The 17,785-nt window shown below is 46.3% G+C and overlaps 1 protein-coding gene across 3 annotated transcripts in view; it reads left to right on the top strand.

Annotated features, from left to right (window-relative positions):
• The window catches only part of MED1 (Mediator complex subunit 1), a 43,547-nt gene that overhangs the window by 20,744 nt on the left and 5,018 nt on the right, over positions 1–17,785 (top strand). For all 3 annotated transcript variants that reach the window (XM_065452461.2, XM_065452459.2, XM_065452460.2), the window contains exons 11-16: positions 2,142–2,256; positions 3,576–3,700; positions 9,901–10,007; positions 14,176–14,359; positions 17,306–17,401; positions 17,475–17,580. In XM_065452461.2, coding sequence (XP_065308533.1) covers positions 2,142–2,256; positions 3,576–3,700; positions 9,901–10,007; positions 14,176–14,359; positions 17,306–17,401; positions 17,475–17,580 — 733 coding nt within the window. The remainder of the gene's footprint in view (positions 1–2,141; positions 2,257–3,575; positions 3,701–9,900; positions 10,008–14,175; positions 14,360–17,305; positions 17,402–17,474; positions 17,581–17,785) is intronic.

Here is a 17,785-nt window from a genome sequence, read left to right as displayed (position 1 = left end):
GAATTTAACTCATGAGTGCTTTCGTCATCGGGCAAGTGCTTGAATGTCCCAGGGAAGTCTGTAATCATGTCCTGCATTTACCTCAATTTCTCGATTATTAAGGCTCTGTTCCCGATAATATTGACGCCTTGGTGATTTTCGAACAATGATCTATCACATTAGCTTGACTTAATATTTGCCTTTAGTGTCCCTTTAATAAGAGTAGCGCGTACTATTTATCTCGGATCATGGGTATCTAAGTTACTGATGGCTAGCAATATTCTTGTTAAGTAATGTTATTAGCCTGTTTAGCTTGTGCACCATTGTGTCTCTAGCACGAAATTTGCAAGCATAAAAGTTGGTGTTAAATTTTCTGATATTCGATTCAAAATCTGCTATATTGTATTCGAACGCCTCTAATATATAGTATAATGGTGCCATAGTGAAAGGCGCAGTATTGATTTTGATCAGTTAGCATTTCTTAGGGTGTGGTACATAAGTGCCTTTGCATTTCAGTTCTATGAAAATTAGAGTTGGTAAATTGGGATACAAACACTGGATGCAGACGCAAAGCAACAATGGTGTTATGAGGGACACCACTTGAGAGCTTCACAATAAGATTTAGTAGCTGGAGTTCTTTAATGTGCACCTAAACCTAAGTACTACATGAGCATTCTTGCATTTCGCGCTGATCAAAATGTGGTTGTCGTGGGCAGGAGCCACAGCCATGATTTTGTGCTGGCGGCAGAATGCCATCACCACAATGCTACCACAATGCATTGATGGGAGCAAAGAAGTTAAGCATGTGGTAATGCAATACAAGATCGACACTTAACGAAAGAGAATTATATTGGCAGGTGCGAAGTGCCCCAATGATACCATATCAGCTACTGTAGAACCTCGTTCGTATGTTTTTGGGAAAAAAAAGGCTAGAGGAAACATACTAAATCGGGAAAACATACAATCCGAAGCCACACAAAGAAAATTTTGCACTGAACTGTAGTTGGCATCTACTTAATGCGAAGCCTCGTGCGAATTGCTGCAGCACGCAGTGCCGATGCGCACTAAGTTGGTAGGGCCCGAGCAGCCCAAGATGTCCGTACTGGTCGTTTTTGCTGCTTCAGAAAGCTTACGTTTGTGCTCCTTGAGTTCAGCCTGGCTCAGTGGGTTCATTGGGCGAGGCATTTTGGCGGGGAGTTATGATGTGTCTGCTCTGCAAGAATAATTGCGGCACGAGATGCTGACTGCGCACCTAGCTGATGCGGCTTAAGTGGCCCGAGATGCGCTTTGCTGTTTTTCCATTGCATAGCATTTTAAGACTGCTATGGAAAACCAATATGAAATCGAGCTGGTGGGCAACGCTGGAATATGGTGCCGCCAGAGCTAAACCTGAAGCTCCCTTCGAGCTGCCTGCAGCAGGGAAAGGCACCTGGTTTGGGTTATTGACTATTAAATGTGGGCAGTACACTTCCAATGGCACTACTCCACACTACCTGTGAGTAGATAGCTTATCACAATAGGGTTGATGCTGATAGTTGTGAATGCAGTGTGCGATGACCCGCAAGGAGATTTGCTGGTACTGGAAGAGAGAACTGAGTCCATGCCAGCATTTTCACGTGACCCAGGCAGGCGAGTACTGCGGGGAAGCTGTCATTGCAGGCTCCTACTGCTCTAGATTGCGCGCGCCTCGCACCTTTTCGTGTTCTCACGGGACCTAGCGGCCGACAAACATACCAAATGATCGAAGTTTGGCATTGTACTGAACGTTGGTGCTGGAAAATCACGTTTTCCGAGAACACGTTTTATGGCAAAAAAGAAGGGTAACTGTATTCAGTCATTGTTTGTGTTCTCGATCGTGAACGTTGATGCCGCGAAATCATATGAAACAGGATCATACTATCAACGAGGTTCTAATGTGTAGCGTTATTTTAAATATAGTTGATTTTTAATAGTTTCTTTTAGGCAGAAATGTGATTCCAGTCTTCAGGCATTCACGGCAGATGTTTGCATACATTGTCTCTGCCCCTTTTTTATTGTACCTTACGTAAACATTCCAGTGCAGTAAACTGAACATTGTTCTGCACTTGTGAATGGGATCTAATCCTGAAGAATGAAACAGCTTTTCACTCATCGCTGCACTTTATTCATTTTATTTTTCACAGCCATCCTGGAGAAGGGTCTTGGTCAGTCTGTGTCTGTCTGCATCGAAAGCTCAGGTTCACACAAGCTCCAAACAACGTCCCTCATCAGCGTAACCAACACCCCTGAAGGCAAAAAGTGAGTACTCGCTTCTAAAGAAAGTGCCTTGTTTAAAAGGCCACTAAAAGGAACACTCAATCACTGGATGCTTGCCGGTTATCACTTCTTAATTCAATCTGAATTTTTTCATTATGAAAACACTGGTGTATCAAAGGAGATGATGAGGGCCAGGCTTTTCATTTTGAATGTCACTTCCAGACTGTGGCATCAGTGATGTAATTGTGATGTCAAGGATTTCGCATTATATTAATGTATTAAGCCATTCTACTGCATTAGCAGTTAATGCAAGTTTTGCATCTTGTCTATTGCTTATAGGTTCATCCTTTGTATAGCCCCCACAACTTGCTAAATGGTTTTAAATGATTTCCCCAGGCAGAAAAATGGGGGTAGCGAGATGAAACTTTGCACATGTATCACATGCAGTGTGGACATACTGCGGGTGCTTTTAGACATTCTCGTGGGTAAATAAATATGCGTAATTAACGACTAAAGTTCTGCATGATTGCCTATCAAATGGTATTTTATACTGTAGAAATGTGCTTGCAAATTGCAACAGATTGCTGCAGACAGAGGAATAAAAGCATTCGGATAAAACTTTCTATGCATCAAGTTGAACCTCTGTAATATTTCCTTTATGCCTTGAAAAGCACCTCAAGCAAATAGGACTATAATTAAGTGCTCAAGGTGTATGCACTGATGCCCTTTGGAGCAGATATGGCTCGGGGGAAGAGAGTGTTTCTAGTGGAAAAGATAGGACAGCACACAAGTGTTTTGTTGACAGCATAATGCAAGGTTGTGATAATTAATGTCAGTGGCTCAGGAGAGAGTGTGGTGCGTGCGGTGTTGTGGTGTGTTACTTTATTGGAATCTCAAAAATTTCAGTACTCGTGCAGGATATCCACAATATTTGCACCATAATGAGCAACGGCACTTTAGCAATAGATGTTTATGAGATGAACATTAACTGCTGCTGAAGTATTTGATGTGGGTTTCTTAGAATGTTGCATACATCTCTTAGGATTACCTTAAAAATGGGGGTTATTGTGCAGGGAAAACCCATGAAAGCTTTAAGTCTGTGCATTTGCTTGGTTTTAATGAAATGCTTTCTTTTTCTTTACCAGTGTGCCAGGGTTAGTGCTTGTAAAACCTATGAAATCAGCTGGAGCTGGAGTATGAAGTTCTATGTGGTGTAGTCACCCGTCCTTCATTTTAGCTTTTTTTTTCTAGCTTATCATGATTTTACTGGTAATAAGACTGACCTGTTTATGACTCTCCTGTTAGCCGAACTTAATATTTCTAATTACTGTTCCTTTAACATTGCTGCTTGAACCCTGCAGCCTCCCATCATTTGCTGCCCTGAGCAACCTCAACAGCACAATGCTACCAGCAAGCTTTGTGCTCAAGCTTCCCAAGCCCATCCCCATGGCTGTGGCGTTGGTTCGCAAGATACATGCTGTCACATGTAAGCTCTGTTTTACTGCATGACTCAGTAAATAGAGGGTGCAAGATTGAAAACATACTAAAAGCTGCATACATTCTATACGTTTGTTTGCTCAGTGGTGCCGAGAATAACAGTGCTCGGTGCTTCACATAAAGGTGCACAAATATTGAAGCAAAGTGCCTGTTCTGTTGCACGAAGGAAAAGTAATTTGAAAAGCTGAGCAAGAAGTAACTTGGTGTTGTAGCTGGTAGTATAAGTTGTTATCCAGAAAATGTCGCTCTGGGTACACTGTAGCTGCGTCAAAGATTATAGATCCTAGGCTATGCAGCATGCACACATCTTTTAGTGGAGGTCTTCACTGCTTTATATGCACATGAGGCCATGTCTTGAAGCGACTGCACTGCACCAAATGGTGAAAAGGTTCAAGGGGGCTTACAGCACCTTGTATGCCTAGTCTTCTCCTTGCTCAAGTTACACCCTACCTCTGATGGTATTAGCTTACACACATACACCTGAGTCATCCTGAGAGTGCCTACAATTTTTGTGTTCAGTAAAAATAATTTGGCAGTTACTAAGCATGATAAATCATTGCCCTGTCATCTATAGTAGTGTAAACATATTGGTGATACCATATTTTTGTGCATATAAAACGCCACTGTGTGCAATCTGCATCACCAATTACAACAACCCAGAAAGAAAGAAAATGCATATAATCTGCGGAAGTAACTGCATACATCACTGCTCAAATCTTTGCAAAAACAGTCTCCATTTGTGGATGCACAGCTTGCCTACGTCGTATCTTTGGCCAGGGGCTCTGATCCCCCATTCTTTGGCAATGCTTACAAAGCTGGATTCGCACGCCGCACGTTATTGTGGACGAATTAGTCACATGATATCTGACGTGAGTCAGATCACTTCGCAGCTAGCACTTACACGACAGCGAATGAAGGCACAGGCGGAATACCGCTTGCATCGGCAACGGCGATGGAGCAAACGGGACCAAGCCGAAAATCCCAGTGATGATTTGGCTCGCCACTGTATCTCAAGCACTTCACGCAGACTTGAGGGAGCACCGGGGAACGAGTGCTGGCTGTATGAGATTGCCAGTGTCGCATGTGCTATTTGCTAACTACTAAATGCAATATGGTGACCCATAATGCAGAGGAGAATGGTGTAGGGGTTGGAGGACGCGACTTCGGGATGAAAACCCGAACTTGGGAGGATTTATTCTACATTATGTACAGGGAGGTGAGCGTCAAGTAACGGTCGTACAGTCATTACAGGCCGGCAGCAACTCGGACGCTGCGGCCCGCGGCAAGAAGTTCGAGAGAGGTGAATCAGGGAATCAGGGAATGTCCCAGAATGCTCAGGTCTCTCTCGGAAGGCTTCTTATAAGCCCTTCGAGCACTGTAAGTCACGTCATGTTTGACCAATGGGAGAGTCCGCTCCGATGACGCCACTTTCAGCCAATGGTAGGCGCCCGTGTCGCGGTGTCACACCTGGCGGCTCTCTGCGGTCTTGCCTCGCAGACTGGCAATGCACTTCTTCTAACGAGGAGAAGGAGGGGGGGGCGCTCATGCTCCATTGCACGAGTGCCCACCTGCTCCCGGTGACTCGGCTCCGCAGCGGTGGCAAATGCCTTCTTCAAAGGCGAAGGGGGACGATTGAGCTCCATTGTCCCAGGGCCCCTTCTAATCCCGGCGGCACACGACCTGGGGGCCGCAAACTTGTTTGCACGTGTCTCCTCTGGAATGCGCTTTCCTGCTTCTGCATTCCTCAATTAGCTGTGCTGCAATCCGATGTGGTCTGGGGAACTCGACGTAATCGCAGGAAACAGCTCCATATCTAACAGCTCGTCCTCGCCCCGGTAGTTCTGAATGGCCGGTGAACTCAATTCGCTGGCCATGAGGAACGCTGATAGAAGCTGCAGGGTACTGGGGTCGAGCCACGTTTGACGAACTTCGGGATCCTTGGCCCTGGAGAACAGACGTCAAACAAACAAAACAACACAGCGCTGCCCCACGTGTAAGCGCAGGCTCTTCACCCCTGACTCGCCAGGCTATTACTGAGTCAAAATGAACCCTGATCTTTTATTTCCCCAATTTTGACAAAGCAGTTCCAACCACCCTTCCAAACAGCTATCCATTTCTCCTCGAATGCCGACAAGACCAGAGTACTATTGTTGTTGCAAAACAAAAGGGTCGTTGACGATGCAAACAACAAATGAAAACAGCCGAACATAACTTAAGTGGCCTAACCACACGAACAGCATGTTTCCAATCTATCGCAGTGGCGTACTTATCGCACGTAATGGTGCCACTGAACAATCTGGTCAACCTCACAAGTACGTAATCACAATCGCACTAGCCTTGTGGTCACTAAACAAAACGCGTACTTGCGTTGTAGGCAAACTTTTCACTTACGCTTACTCACGTTTCTTCCCTGAAAGTCCTACAGGACACGTGACATAAACGAACAATTAAACTTGCGGGACTTACACACTCCGCAGAACTCTTAAAATAATGCGTCTTTTACTAACTCTTTCCACGCACGCTCACTAAAGAAGTCAGAATACGGCTGCCTTCCACACACACTAGCAACCCAGTCATAAAGTCTGCTTCCTTCCGTCCACACAGGACACGCGCTAATGGAACTAAGAACGCTTCTCCGTGCAAATCATGCACTCACTGAAAATCTACGTGCTTAACCTTAGAAAATTCAAAACACTTCAAAAGAAAGAAGGTTAACTAAAACACACGCGCGTTACGATAGGCCTCTTAACAATAACCTTGACCCTCAGGTTACTCACACACGCAAAAAAAAACCTATCTACTTATTAATGAACATCTCGCGAGGCTACAGGTTTACTTAAAACGCATCTTTCAAATCTCGGAGCTTTCTCAAACCAAAACATAAACAAAGCTCATACCTTACACATTGAAAGAAATCCTAGTCTCAAATCGCGAAAACATTCCGATGCTCAAAATAACAAAATAACATTTCACTTCTACGGAAGCTCTCTTGGCTTCCCGTTCCCGATTGCTTACGACTGACTCATACTCTGAACTGTCCCCGAGCTGGTCACGGCTTGAAAACTACTCTGGCTGCCGAGGAAACACAAAAGGGCTGACTCACTATCAGCTCCCCCAAGACGTTACAGTCCACTGCCAATTTGCGTCCTCGCGCCCCGCTTTCAACACGAACTCGATTGACCGCGTCGCTACTCCGCACCTGGTCTCGTCCTGCCACCTTGCGTTTCTTCGAACTGCACACTGAGCTATGAAAAGAACTACGGAACGACGAGGAGTTTAACAGCCTCGTGCCCTTTGTCCGCGTCCGTGCAGAACATTCTTCGCGGTCCCCCTTTGACCGGTGGCTCGAACGTTTAGGATGCGTCAACATCGTCCGAGACGACCGCATCTTTTTCCTCGCGCCCTGCCCTCTTGGGTTTCTCGCCATTTTTGGCGGCGCTACATTAATTACCGACTTTCGGTCTTTACCGCGCTTCTTTTTACGGCGCTTTCTCTTTGCACTCGCCTTCATGTCGCCTTCTCGTGCCTCATGCTGGCCGGTACACATTTCGTCGGCCCGGATCGGTCTCTTACCCGCACAGCCAGAGTGATTCTCACTTAAATCAACACTCTCTCTGCCTCGACTGGCGGACAGCTCAACTGACTCTGGCACAATGCAGCAGGCTTTACTCGAGTAAGACAACTCGCACTCTTGCGAACTGCCCTCTACTACATTGCCCAGCTCACGCTGTGCATCGGCACACAGCCCGTCGGTATCGATCGCTGTCTCACGCGCACAGTCCGAATGATTATCAACTGAACCATCCCTCTCTAGGCTATCTAGACTGGCGGAGAGCCGCACCGATCCCTGAACAATGCAGTTCTTCTCTCGTGGACTACGGAGCTCGCCATCCCGAGAACTACTCTCAACTGCATCGTCCAGTTCGCACCTCACTTCTGCACGCAGATCTGGCTCTACATGGGTGCTCGCGTCCGTCGGGTCAGCAGTACCCTTTTCTTCGCTAGCAACCTCGCTAACATTACCAGCGACGCACAAACGCGGTAACTGTGCCAATTTGTTCGCAGCTGGCCTAGCTGTCTCCACAGTCATCTGTTGGCACAGCAACTCGTCGCTCTCACTCTGGCCTTTAACGGCCTCTATTGCCACTAAGGCATCGTTAGCAGCTAGCCTTTTCCCTTTACTTATGAATCTGCAGCTAATCTCACAGGCACTACTCTTTTCGTCGGCTTCTGGCAAAAATCCGCTCGATGCTTCCTCATCCTTTCGCTCTGTGCTACCTACAGAATTCTCAGACAGCCGTTGTCTCTGTGCCAATAACTGATCACAATGCTGTATCTCTTTGATCAGTGCTGCCTTCTCTCTCTCATACTTTTGTTCACGCTCAAGCTTACGTTCCTGATACTCTCGTTCGCGTTCATTCTCACGTTCGTGACGCTGACACCTAAGAGCAAGTTCTTGAAGCTCCTGCTTCCGTTCATTCACGCGTTCTTCACGCTTATGCTTACTCCTAAGTTCACGACGCTCTCGCAAACGTACACGACGCTCATGCTCCCGTGGCTCCTGTATCAATTCCCAAGCAAGCTCAATGCTTTTATCATCATTGCCACTATCTTCAATCGCCTTTATGATAGCTGGCGTTTTCATCCGTTCGTCCGCCTCAACTCCCAAATCGTCGCACACCAACAACAAGTCCAACCTCGTCAACCTTCTAAGATCCATGGCAGCTGCCCTGACAGGTGGTTAAAACGGTTTTCCTTAATTAATATGTGCAAACACACAATGCAACAAACTCCCGATTCCCAGAACTATCAAAATGAACACACAACATTTGAGTCTGGCGAATCATAAGGAAAAAAACCACGCGCTCACTTACGGTTGCAGCACCCTGCCATCCGGTTCATTTATCCGCTGTTCCCGGTTCCTCCGGACTCCCTGGGTCGAAGGCTCGCTCCTTCTTCACTACTCCCAGTTTCTTCGGACCTCTTTCGACGAAGGCTCTCTCTTCTTCGCTCTTCCCGGTTCCTTACGATCTCTCTCGACGAAGGTTGATTCGTAGCGCTGCCACCAGCTGATGTATTCGGAGGCGATCCTACCGCTGCCAACCAGATGTAGGGGTTGAGGGACGGACTTCGGGATGAAAACCCGAACTTGGGAGGATTTATTCTACATTATGTACAGGGAGGTGAGCGTCAAGTAACGGTCGTACAGTCATTACGGGCCGGCAGCAACTCGGACGCTGCGGCCCGCGGCAAGAAGTTCGAGAGAGGTGAATCAGGGAATCAGGGAATGTCCCAGAATGCTCAGGTCTCTCTCGGAAGGCTTCTTATAAGCCCTTCGAGCACTGTAAGTCACGTCATGTTTGACCAATGGGAGAGTTCGCTCCGATGACGCCACTTTCAGCCAATGGCAGGCGCCCGTGTCGCGGTGTCACACCTGGCGGCTCTCTGCGGTCTTGCCTCGCAGACTGGCAATGCACTTCTTCTAACGAGGAGAAGGAGGGGGGGGCGCTCATGCTCCATTGCACGAGTGCCCACCTGCTCCTGGTGACTCGGCTCCGCAGCGGTGGCAAATGCCTTCTTCAAAGGCGAAGGGGGACGATTGAGCTCCATTGTCCCAGGGCCCCTTCTAATCCCGGCGGCAGACGACCTGGGGGCCGCAAACTTGTTTGCACGTGTCTCCTCTGGAATGCGCTTTCCTGCTTCTGCATTCCTCAATTAGCTGTGCTGCAATCCGATGTGGTCTGGGGAACTCGACGTAATCGCAGGAAACAGCTCCATATCTAACAATGGACGACAGTGAAAGAGAGGAGAAGGGAGCTTCAACATGCAGGGTTGGGGAGGGGGTGTTATCCTTTGGGGATAACGAAACTTTGAATGGCAGAGAACCTTGCCTTGAGGTGTGGCTTCATGGCAGCATAGTGTGCGCTGCTGTGAAGTCACACTTCATGGCAAAATTCACATATAATCCACATCCCCACTTTACTGTTGATTTTGTAGAAATTTCGGTGCATGTTTTAGGCGCAAAAATATGCTGATTGACTCGTAGTCTTGGGATTCTCTGCATTTATCACCACATCCCTGCCAAATAGTTCTACAGGTGAGCACGTAAGCATGCAGGCAGAATTTTCACAGCGCATTTGCACTAGAAGAAAGACATTGTTCTCATTGTGATTTCTGGTTGCCATGCAGTGATCGAGTGTGCCGATACCAGCACTACACAACCTCTCCTGTCCCTCATCATCAACCAGGCATCAGAAGGGAAGCTCACTGCTTCAAGTGATCGTGGCCTGAATGTGGTGAGAGAAGAATCATTACAGGATGCACACTCCCATAATCTTTGCAAGGCAGTGGTTGTGCATGGAGGTCATACTTGCAAGGAGGAGTTGGCTGTACTTTGATGTTTTTGTAGGCATCCTCAAATTTATTATGCAATTAAGACCTAAAATGAGTGCAGCTTTTTTATGGTTCTGGTATCCCACAGGAGTACCTACCACTGCGGGTGCGGTCGAGCCACAGGGCCAAGTCAGCCATCGCCTTGTGTAATTTAGCGCACTGCCGCGTGTGCTCAGGCCGCACAGGTGCGGTACCGAGTGCTGCGCACGCAAGAAAACACCGAATCGCCCTTAGTTAGCAGAAACTTTATTTGTCTCTTATTTGTTTATTTGCCACCCAACACTGCACAAACGCCCGAACTTGCTCAGGAATCAAAGGGGCTCTGAGGTCAATGGCGAAAAATGCAGACAAGGGCTTTGCTAGCATGTCGCTGCTAGAGGATGGCTCCTCGCAACACATTGCTTGGAAATGTCGCCGCGGCTATGCTTTCTCTCGCAATAACCAGTAGGCCCACTTGTGAGAGCTTGGGAAATCTCCATCAGCTTGGGCATCCGATAAGTGTGGCTTGACGCAGTATGTTCACGCACAGGCGATAGGCACCAGTCTTCGGTTTAGCATTTGGAAGAAGGAGCAACTCAGGGTACGTGCTGGTCATAAGTGCGAAGGCACCATAAACGGGTTCAAGTCCAAGGCCCTAAAAAAGGGGCTGGCAGATGAGAGGAAAACATGTACGTACCAAGTGCTATCCCAGGGAGGTCTTTCCAGTTCCTGCTTGACGAGAGCGAGATCATTGCAGCCTCAGAGAGAACACTGCAAAAGGTGTAGGAAAGCCCAGCTTGTTCATGGCAGGAAGAGGGCAAACTGTAATTGCACACAGTTGAGTGCCATATACAAATATTGAATATGGTGCTGTCTTTATACAAATATTGAACATGGTACTGTCTTTTTGCTAAATGGCAAGGCAAGTTTGTTGGCTTGCCACCATTGTCACATTTGTGCTTATATTTTGTCGCTTTCTTGTTTATTTGGGAGCTGAGTTTCTTTAGAGACTCTGAACCACCTTTTAAACTAGAGAAACACGCTGAAATGACTGTGATGTTTTATAGGGAATATATTCCCGAATAATTAAAAAAAAACGATTATGAATGGAGATATGAAAAGTGAAATGTTTACTTTCCCTATTTCCCTTCAACTCATTTATTTACCTCAGCTGAGACAGGGCATTGATAGCAATCTACTCCCTATTGCTCCTTTACATATTTGTTTTTCTTTCTGCAGAACACATGTGGTAATCATTCAAGGTTGATATCTGACAAAGGTCTCCGATAATAATAAAGAAGCACTGACAGGACTGGTGGGACTCGTTAACAACCACCGCTTGTCTGTCTCTTAGAAGATATGAAATGGTGTGCATGGGTGCATGAACTTGGGCTTGCGAGTAATTGGTCGCAAGTGATCACTTAATGGCTTGCGCCCATGGGCTGCTGCCACTGATGCCAGCTGTCATGCCTGCTGTAATGTCATTGCTGATGCCGCATAGGGCGAAAGAATCGGTTGAGCCCTCATATAACGGTATTAGTGATAGCACCAAAGCGAAATGTGTATTCTAAGAAGCAGTGGTAGCTTCATTGTACATTCACAAGTGCAAGTCCATAAATGTGCACAGTCTTTTGTTAATTACAGTTTCGCTCAAAGGACAAAGCAATAGCAGCAATAGCAAGCACGCAATGAGGCCTGTGCTGCTGTGCAGCTTAAACAGCACCCCAGAGGTTACCAGGCATCACAGTTACCAATCCGACATGACAGTGAGTCCATATGTGGGGAAACTGCGTCAATATCGCATGACATGTTTTTTGTGAGCGAAAGCACAACATGAGCCATACAGCTGCACTGCCACTGTTGCAAAAGCACCCGCATGAATGAAATGAAAACACAGCACAGACTTGCCATGCATCTTCATCCCTGATAACTCTTCGTATTATTTTTATGGTGCCAATCGCACACGTTGCTCATGACGCGGCACTGCTCAAGTTCACTGATTTGAATTCAGTTATGATGATTAAAGGTGGCTTGTCCATGACGAATGTTAGGTTGTGACAGTGGAAAACGAAAAGATTGCTCGCGTGCGTATGTCCAAACTAAAGGCACTCCATACCCATTTTTGCAAACCAGGTTAAGTACCACCAACCTACCGTCCTCCTGCGCCCTCCTCCCTTGCTAACTCATCAGCTTCCGTCGTCAGGCGGAACTTGCGTAGTCCCAGCTTCTGGTTTTAGGCGGAAGCGATGTCACTGAACCATAGAGGTGCGAGCATGCAACAAGCGAAAATTCACAAACCAGGAATCCGGAAGTTGAACAACTGGAAATGGAAACATTAGAAGCTAAAATTGCAGAAGCGAGACTGGTATGAGTGATGAATCGGAGAACAGTGGCGCATATTAAAGGTTGGCGCTACTAGCAAAAGCAACTCTGGGGTTGCTTTTGCTAACCACCAAGCGTATGCTGGTCGCTTTCCCGACGAACTGCCGAGGCGTTCCGTTGAGATGATGCACAGACGGCAACACCATCTTGTGGTGTTCTGCAACATTCCTCCTTTCAGCTCTTACAGCCTTACAAAATGCAAAGTAGTGCCATCTCGTGGGGATGCCAGGAATTTGATGGGATGATGATTGTGTGATGTACATACATAGTACAGATTTTTGTTGGAGCCCTGCATTAAAGGCGTCTTAAACCAACCCTTGGGATTGGCCAGAAAACACAGTTGTCAGTAAGCATACGCTGCTGGGAACATCTCGGCAAAATTTTGCAGTTGTGCATGGTACGTGGAGCTTGCAAGCAGCGTGCAAAGTCACCTTTTTTCTCAAACGCTCTCTTTTCTACAGAAGCCTGCTCCTCACTCTTCTCTGTGCGCTTAATTTCATAATATAGCAGATTCCCATACACGGCTGCTGTTGACCAATAGCTGACGTCAATTAAGAAGGGTGTTTGGATCAATGCGCTTCTTCCTACTGTTACTATGTATATTTATTGACACAGTTTAATAACCAGGCTGAAGTAAGCAAAAATCTGTTGTTGAATTTCGATAATTATTACATACTTCTGGAAGAAGCCGACTATCATCTCCTCAAGTTCGGCCACGGCTGCCTGTGTATGAATTAAACTTTGGCTACCCTGCTTATAGCTGTCAAAGCTGCTGGATCTTGCTAATTTCGACTAGTTTTGAACAGTCAACCAGCTTCAAACTAAGTGAAACTTAAGGTCAGACCACACGCGTGCTTGCCAGCTCACTCCTGGTTAGACGCCTTGGCAGACTTCGCTTCATATTGAGCTATTGATAACATTTCATAATGCACAAATTGGATGTCTCTACTATCCGTTGGTCCAACTGGTGCAGGACAAAGTCGTTCCTCACAACGTAGCATGGCTAGACTGTAGCATATGAGTGCAAAAGTGCACTCAAGCCCTGTCGTGCACAAAGCAAACGCTGCTCGTACGCACTGCACTTGCATGCAGCTGAGGTCTGCTGCATAGCTTAGATACCACGGCTGCCGCAGGGTGCAGCTGGCTGCACTATCCGCTGGCTGAGTGCACTGTGGCTCACTGAGGGCAACCGTATTTGGCGCATCACAGCTGCCATAATTGGAAGTAGTGGCATCTCTGTAAACATGCAAAATCAAATTTCAGCTGTGCGCCAAGGTGACATTCAGTAGGCGTAGCATTGTGGGCACACCCTGCTCTGCCGTAGCCTTTGCAGTGCAAGTCATTGAAGAAGGAGCGGAAGCAACGCAAAGGGGTTAGTTGACTGTCATTAACTCTGCTTCTGCTAAATGCATGGAAGTACTTTTTGCAGTAAAGTACACACACATGTACGCACACACGTATGGGTCTTCAAAGCTGCAGGAGAGAGCATCATATGTATTATGCCAGGTTGCAGCTTTCCTGCTGCATGCAGCAGAATATGTGGCTCACAGGTCAGGTTGACAGCAGTATTATTGACAGATAGGTAACGTTTGTTACTGTGTTTAAAAAGTGCTTCAGTGCCTTTTAATGGCAAATGTAATAAACATATATGTGAAACTGATTTTACAGCATTTGGTAGCTTTTGTGTGGAATAACCATCTTTGCTTGCAGACACTGCCAGATCAGCAGCACTGTTACTACCTGCTGTCAGGGAGCCCCGAACTGCCAGGAGTCATGGTGTCTGGTGTGCCCTTCACACATCCTACGCACGTGCCACAGATCTTGGTGTTCCTGCGACAGCAACTGTTGTTCAACACATTGGTGGCCAGCTGTGTGCGCCCCTCTAGCCGACAGAGTGAGCTTTGCACAACCAGCTTGTTTTTCTTGTTGACACCCTCTTTTTCCACTGCTACCCTTTTGTTCATTATGAAAACTGGTGGAAGGGACCCTAGCTGAGGCTTAGCTGTAATAGGGTGTTACCCAGCATAGAGTTGAACACTACTTACTGTGAGCTGGGTTGCAGCTGATCTTAGTTGAAAATCCATGAGACATAAATGCATGCATCGAACCATGCGTTCTAGGGGTTCCTGACTTTTTCTCCTGAGCAACATGACAAGCTTGTCTCTTTAGCCTTGCCATTTGTATGTGTATGTTGTAGTTTTCAAACTGGGTTCTGTGCCTGGCATCTTATGGTTCCACAAATGGTCAGAATGAATCCAACCCCCATCTCATTTTTCTCCATTCACTTCCACAATTTATCGATTTAGAGAAAAAACTTATTATTTTGGCTTTAATGAAGCCATCGCAAGCCACATCCTCCTCGCGGTACGTAGTCTGCGAGCAGCGAGAGACCCACGTGGCGGCAGCACACAAGAATCATCATTGTGTGACTTGGAAGCCTACAGTGGTCATGCTGAGCACCTTTAGTTCATTCTCACTAGCGCAATTTGTAACATGTGAGCAGGAATCGTTTCAGAAGTTATGCCAGCTGAGAACCACTTTCCTGCCTGTTAATCCTTGTTGCTGACAGAAGACGATAGTGACTGTTTAAAAGGCGCACTGCAACGGATAAGCGGGGAACATTCATGCATCATTGGTGGCTCAGGTGCGTCGATGTCAACACGGCACAGTTTTGATACCGGCTTGTTTGTTACCGCACTTAAGTTAAACCTCGCAATAATGAAAGCGGCGGAAAACACAACCAAAATTCATTTTTGCGAGAATTTCATTGTTGTGAAATGAGACTGCACAGATAGGTAGTGCATCACGGAACGAAACTTTACTATCAAAATTTTGTTAGCCTACTTTGGCAAGCTCTGCTCGAGGATATAGATCCACATTGCTGACAATACAAAGTGCAGTGCATGCATCGATCAGCAGTGAAAGCACTGCCATGGAGCAGAATTCTCAGTCATTTGCTTTCGGAGATACGATCACTTTCGTGAGATTTTGCGTAACTCTGCACCAGGCGCAAAGCAACAGCGCTCCATGCATATGCAACAGCATTTCTCCAGTGGATGCTGTCACCCATAGGTGCCGTGCCTCCGGCACTGAATCCGCATGCAGTGCCTGTTGGTTGGCACCAAAACCAGCAATGTTGTAGCAAGGGATGCGTATTCCCCAACGATCGCTCAATCACAGCCCGATGCATGACACTCCATGCTGCGACTGCCATTTCAAGCGCGATAAACAATTGCACATTGATGGGATATGGATTTCCTTGTTTTTGCTTCATTTTTTCTCATAGAGGCACATATTATCACTACACTAGCTGTGCAAAAACCGTCGCCTTATGTTGGTAGCAACATGCGTGCCGCTTCAAACATGCAATCAACAAACGAGGTGGTGGCAACCACGCAAGTTTAATGTGATGGTACTTTATGTAATTCTAGTGCAAAGCAATCGCATTTGAGCACATTTTGGAGTCTGCTTGCCTTGCACGAGTAAGTAATATGCGAGATTACTTTCTGGCAAATTTCGTTGATACTGAATTGTAGTACGGTGACATTCCATAGTCGCGAGAATTACATTGTCGTGGAATTTCGTTATTGCAGGTTTCAACTGTGGTTTCATAATAAATATGCAAGACAAGCGTCTTGATGTGCAAGGGGCACAGATGCATGCAGGTTGACGCGGGCATTTAGGCTTAGCGTTGTGATCGGTATATTCCACAGCGTGAGTGACTTGTGACATCTTCTTGCGAAAAATGAAATAAACATTTGTGCGTCCGCCACTCTGTTTGCATAAAGACTCTATTTATGGTGCGTGCTGCATTACGGTGCACAGAACAATACGGAATTGAAGGATCGCTTGTCTATTTATTATTGGGAGTTCCTCGTCAAGAGTGATGGCCTTCGAAATTAAAGACAACATGCCGACCTGTATATAACGGAGGCCACACACAGACACGGCGGTGATGCTGCTTTGGTTAGGCGGATTCACAGGGAATGAGGTCCTGCCCTCTACCCCCGTTTTCCGGAGATATGCTGGCAACTTCGACGCTCACAGTAGTGACCGCACCTCCGTTTTCATTCTCTGTATGCAAGCCCTTATAGTGAGTGTGTGTATAAGCACATTGTTGGAAAGAGGGAGAGGGAAGGAGTTTCGCAGCATACTAGGAAAGATGGTGGGGTTCTTCAAGGTCAGAAAGTTTGAGAACAGGTGCATGACCTTTCAGTGAACATTCACTTAGACAAGTGGCTACACAAACTTAAGATGTCAGTCACCAGTTTCTCGAGTGAGGAAGCAAAGGTGCAATGGTTTCTCAACACCTCTTGAAAGCTGATAGGGTTCCTTGATATCAAAGGTGTTTGGGGCTAAGCATAGTGCCTGTGCCCAGGTCATTTGTATGTGTATGGTCAGCCCCCTGTCAGCTAGTACTTGCAATTATTTTGTGTTAAAGTTATGCTAAATTTTATGGTGTGCTTTTGTATTCATGAAACCTTGCTATAATGGCAAATTCAACACATCAATATGATGTAACACCTCCTTGTAAATGCTTTGGGCTTCTCAATTTTATGCACAATGACTTGGCGTGACCCACATTCATTGTAGTGAAAATACCAACACTGAACCAACCATGCTGTCTGTTTAGCTGTACAAGGAAATGAAAATATGTGCACAGGTTTGACCAATTGCTAGGCTTTACACGCCTTTTAAAGCTCACCAAATCACTATACACACCTCAGTACAATGCCCATATTCCAGACAGTACATTGTTCCATGTGTGACTAGTTTTCAAGATCCTTATGAATGAGCTGGTAAGACTGTGACTTTGTTTTTGACCCTGTTTCTTCTGCAGATGCCGAGATGTCACACATGTTCGAGGTGAACACCACATCTATATCAAACATAAGCATCTCCTTTGAGCACCCGCTGGATGAATCTCTGGCCACAGGTACAGTTTCTTACTGCAAGTTTCTCAAAAGAGTGCTCTTTGTGGCTTATATACCGCTTCTTTCACCCTGCAGTTGACCTAAACCTTAGTGAGATCACCAGCGTCAAGTGCCGTATCTACACTCTCAACAGCGACATTAGCATCTGCACTGATGAATATGCCAGCAAAGTTATGCAGCGGTGAGTGCATTCACTATCATTTGCAGCAGGCACAAGACAAAAGTGAAATAGGTTTTCTTTGAGTTTTTTTATGCATAACAGCCCCAGATAAGTCAATTATAATATTTTGGTGAGGTGACAGCACCAGTCCTGGAAATATTGGATCCAGCTATGTGTATACCAGTTAAACACAGTTTTATCCCTTCCTTTAACTGTTCTAAAATAT

This window comes from Dermacentor albipictus, chromosome 1 (assembly GCF_038994185.2).
Source record: "Dermacentor albipictus isolate Rhodes 1998 colony chromosome 1, USDA_Dalb.pri_finalv2, whole genome shotgun sequence".
Taxonomy (NCBI): Eukaryota; Metazoa; Arthropoda; class Arachnida; order Ixodida; family Ixodidae; genus Dermacentor; species Dermacentor albipictus.
This window is presented reverse-complemented; position numbering and strand designations above follow the sequence as displayed.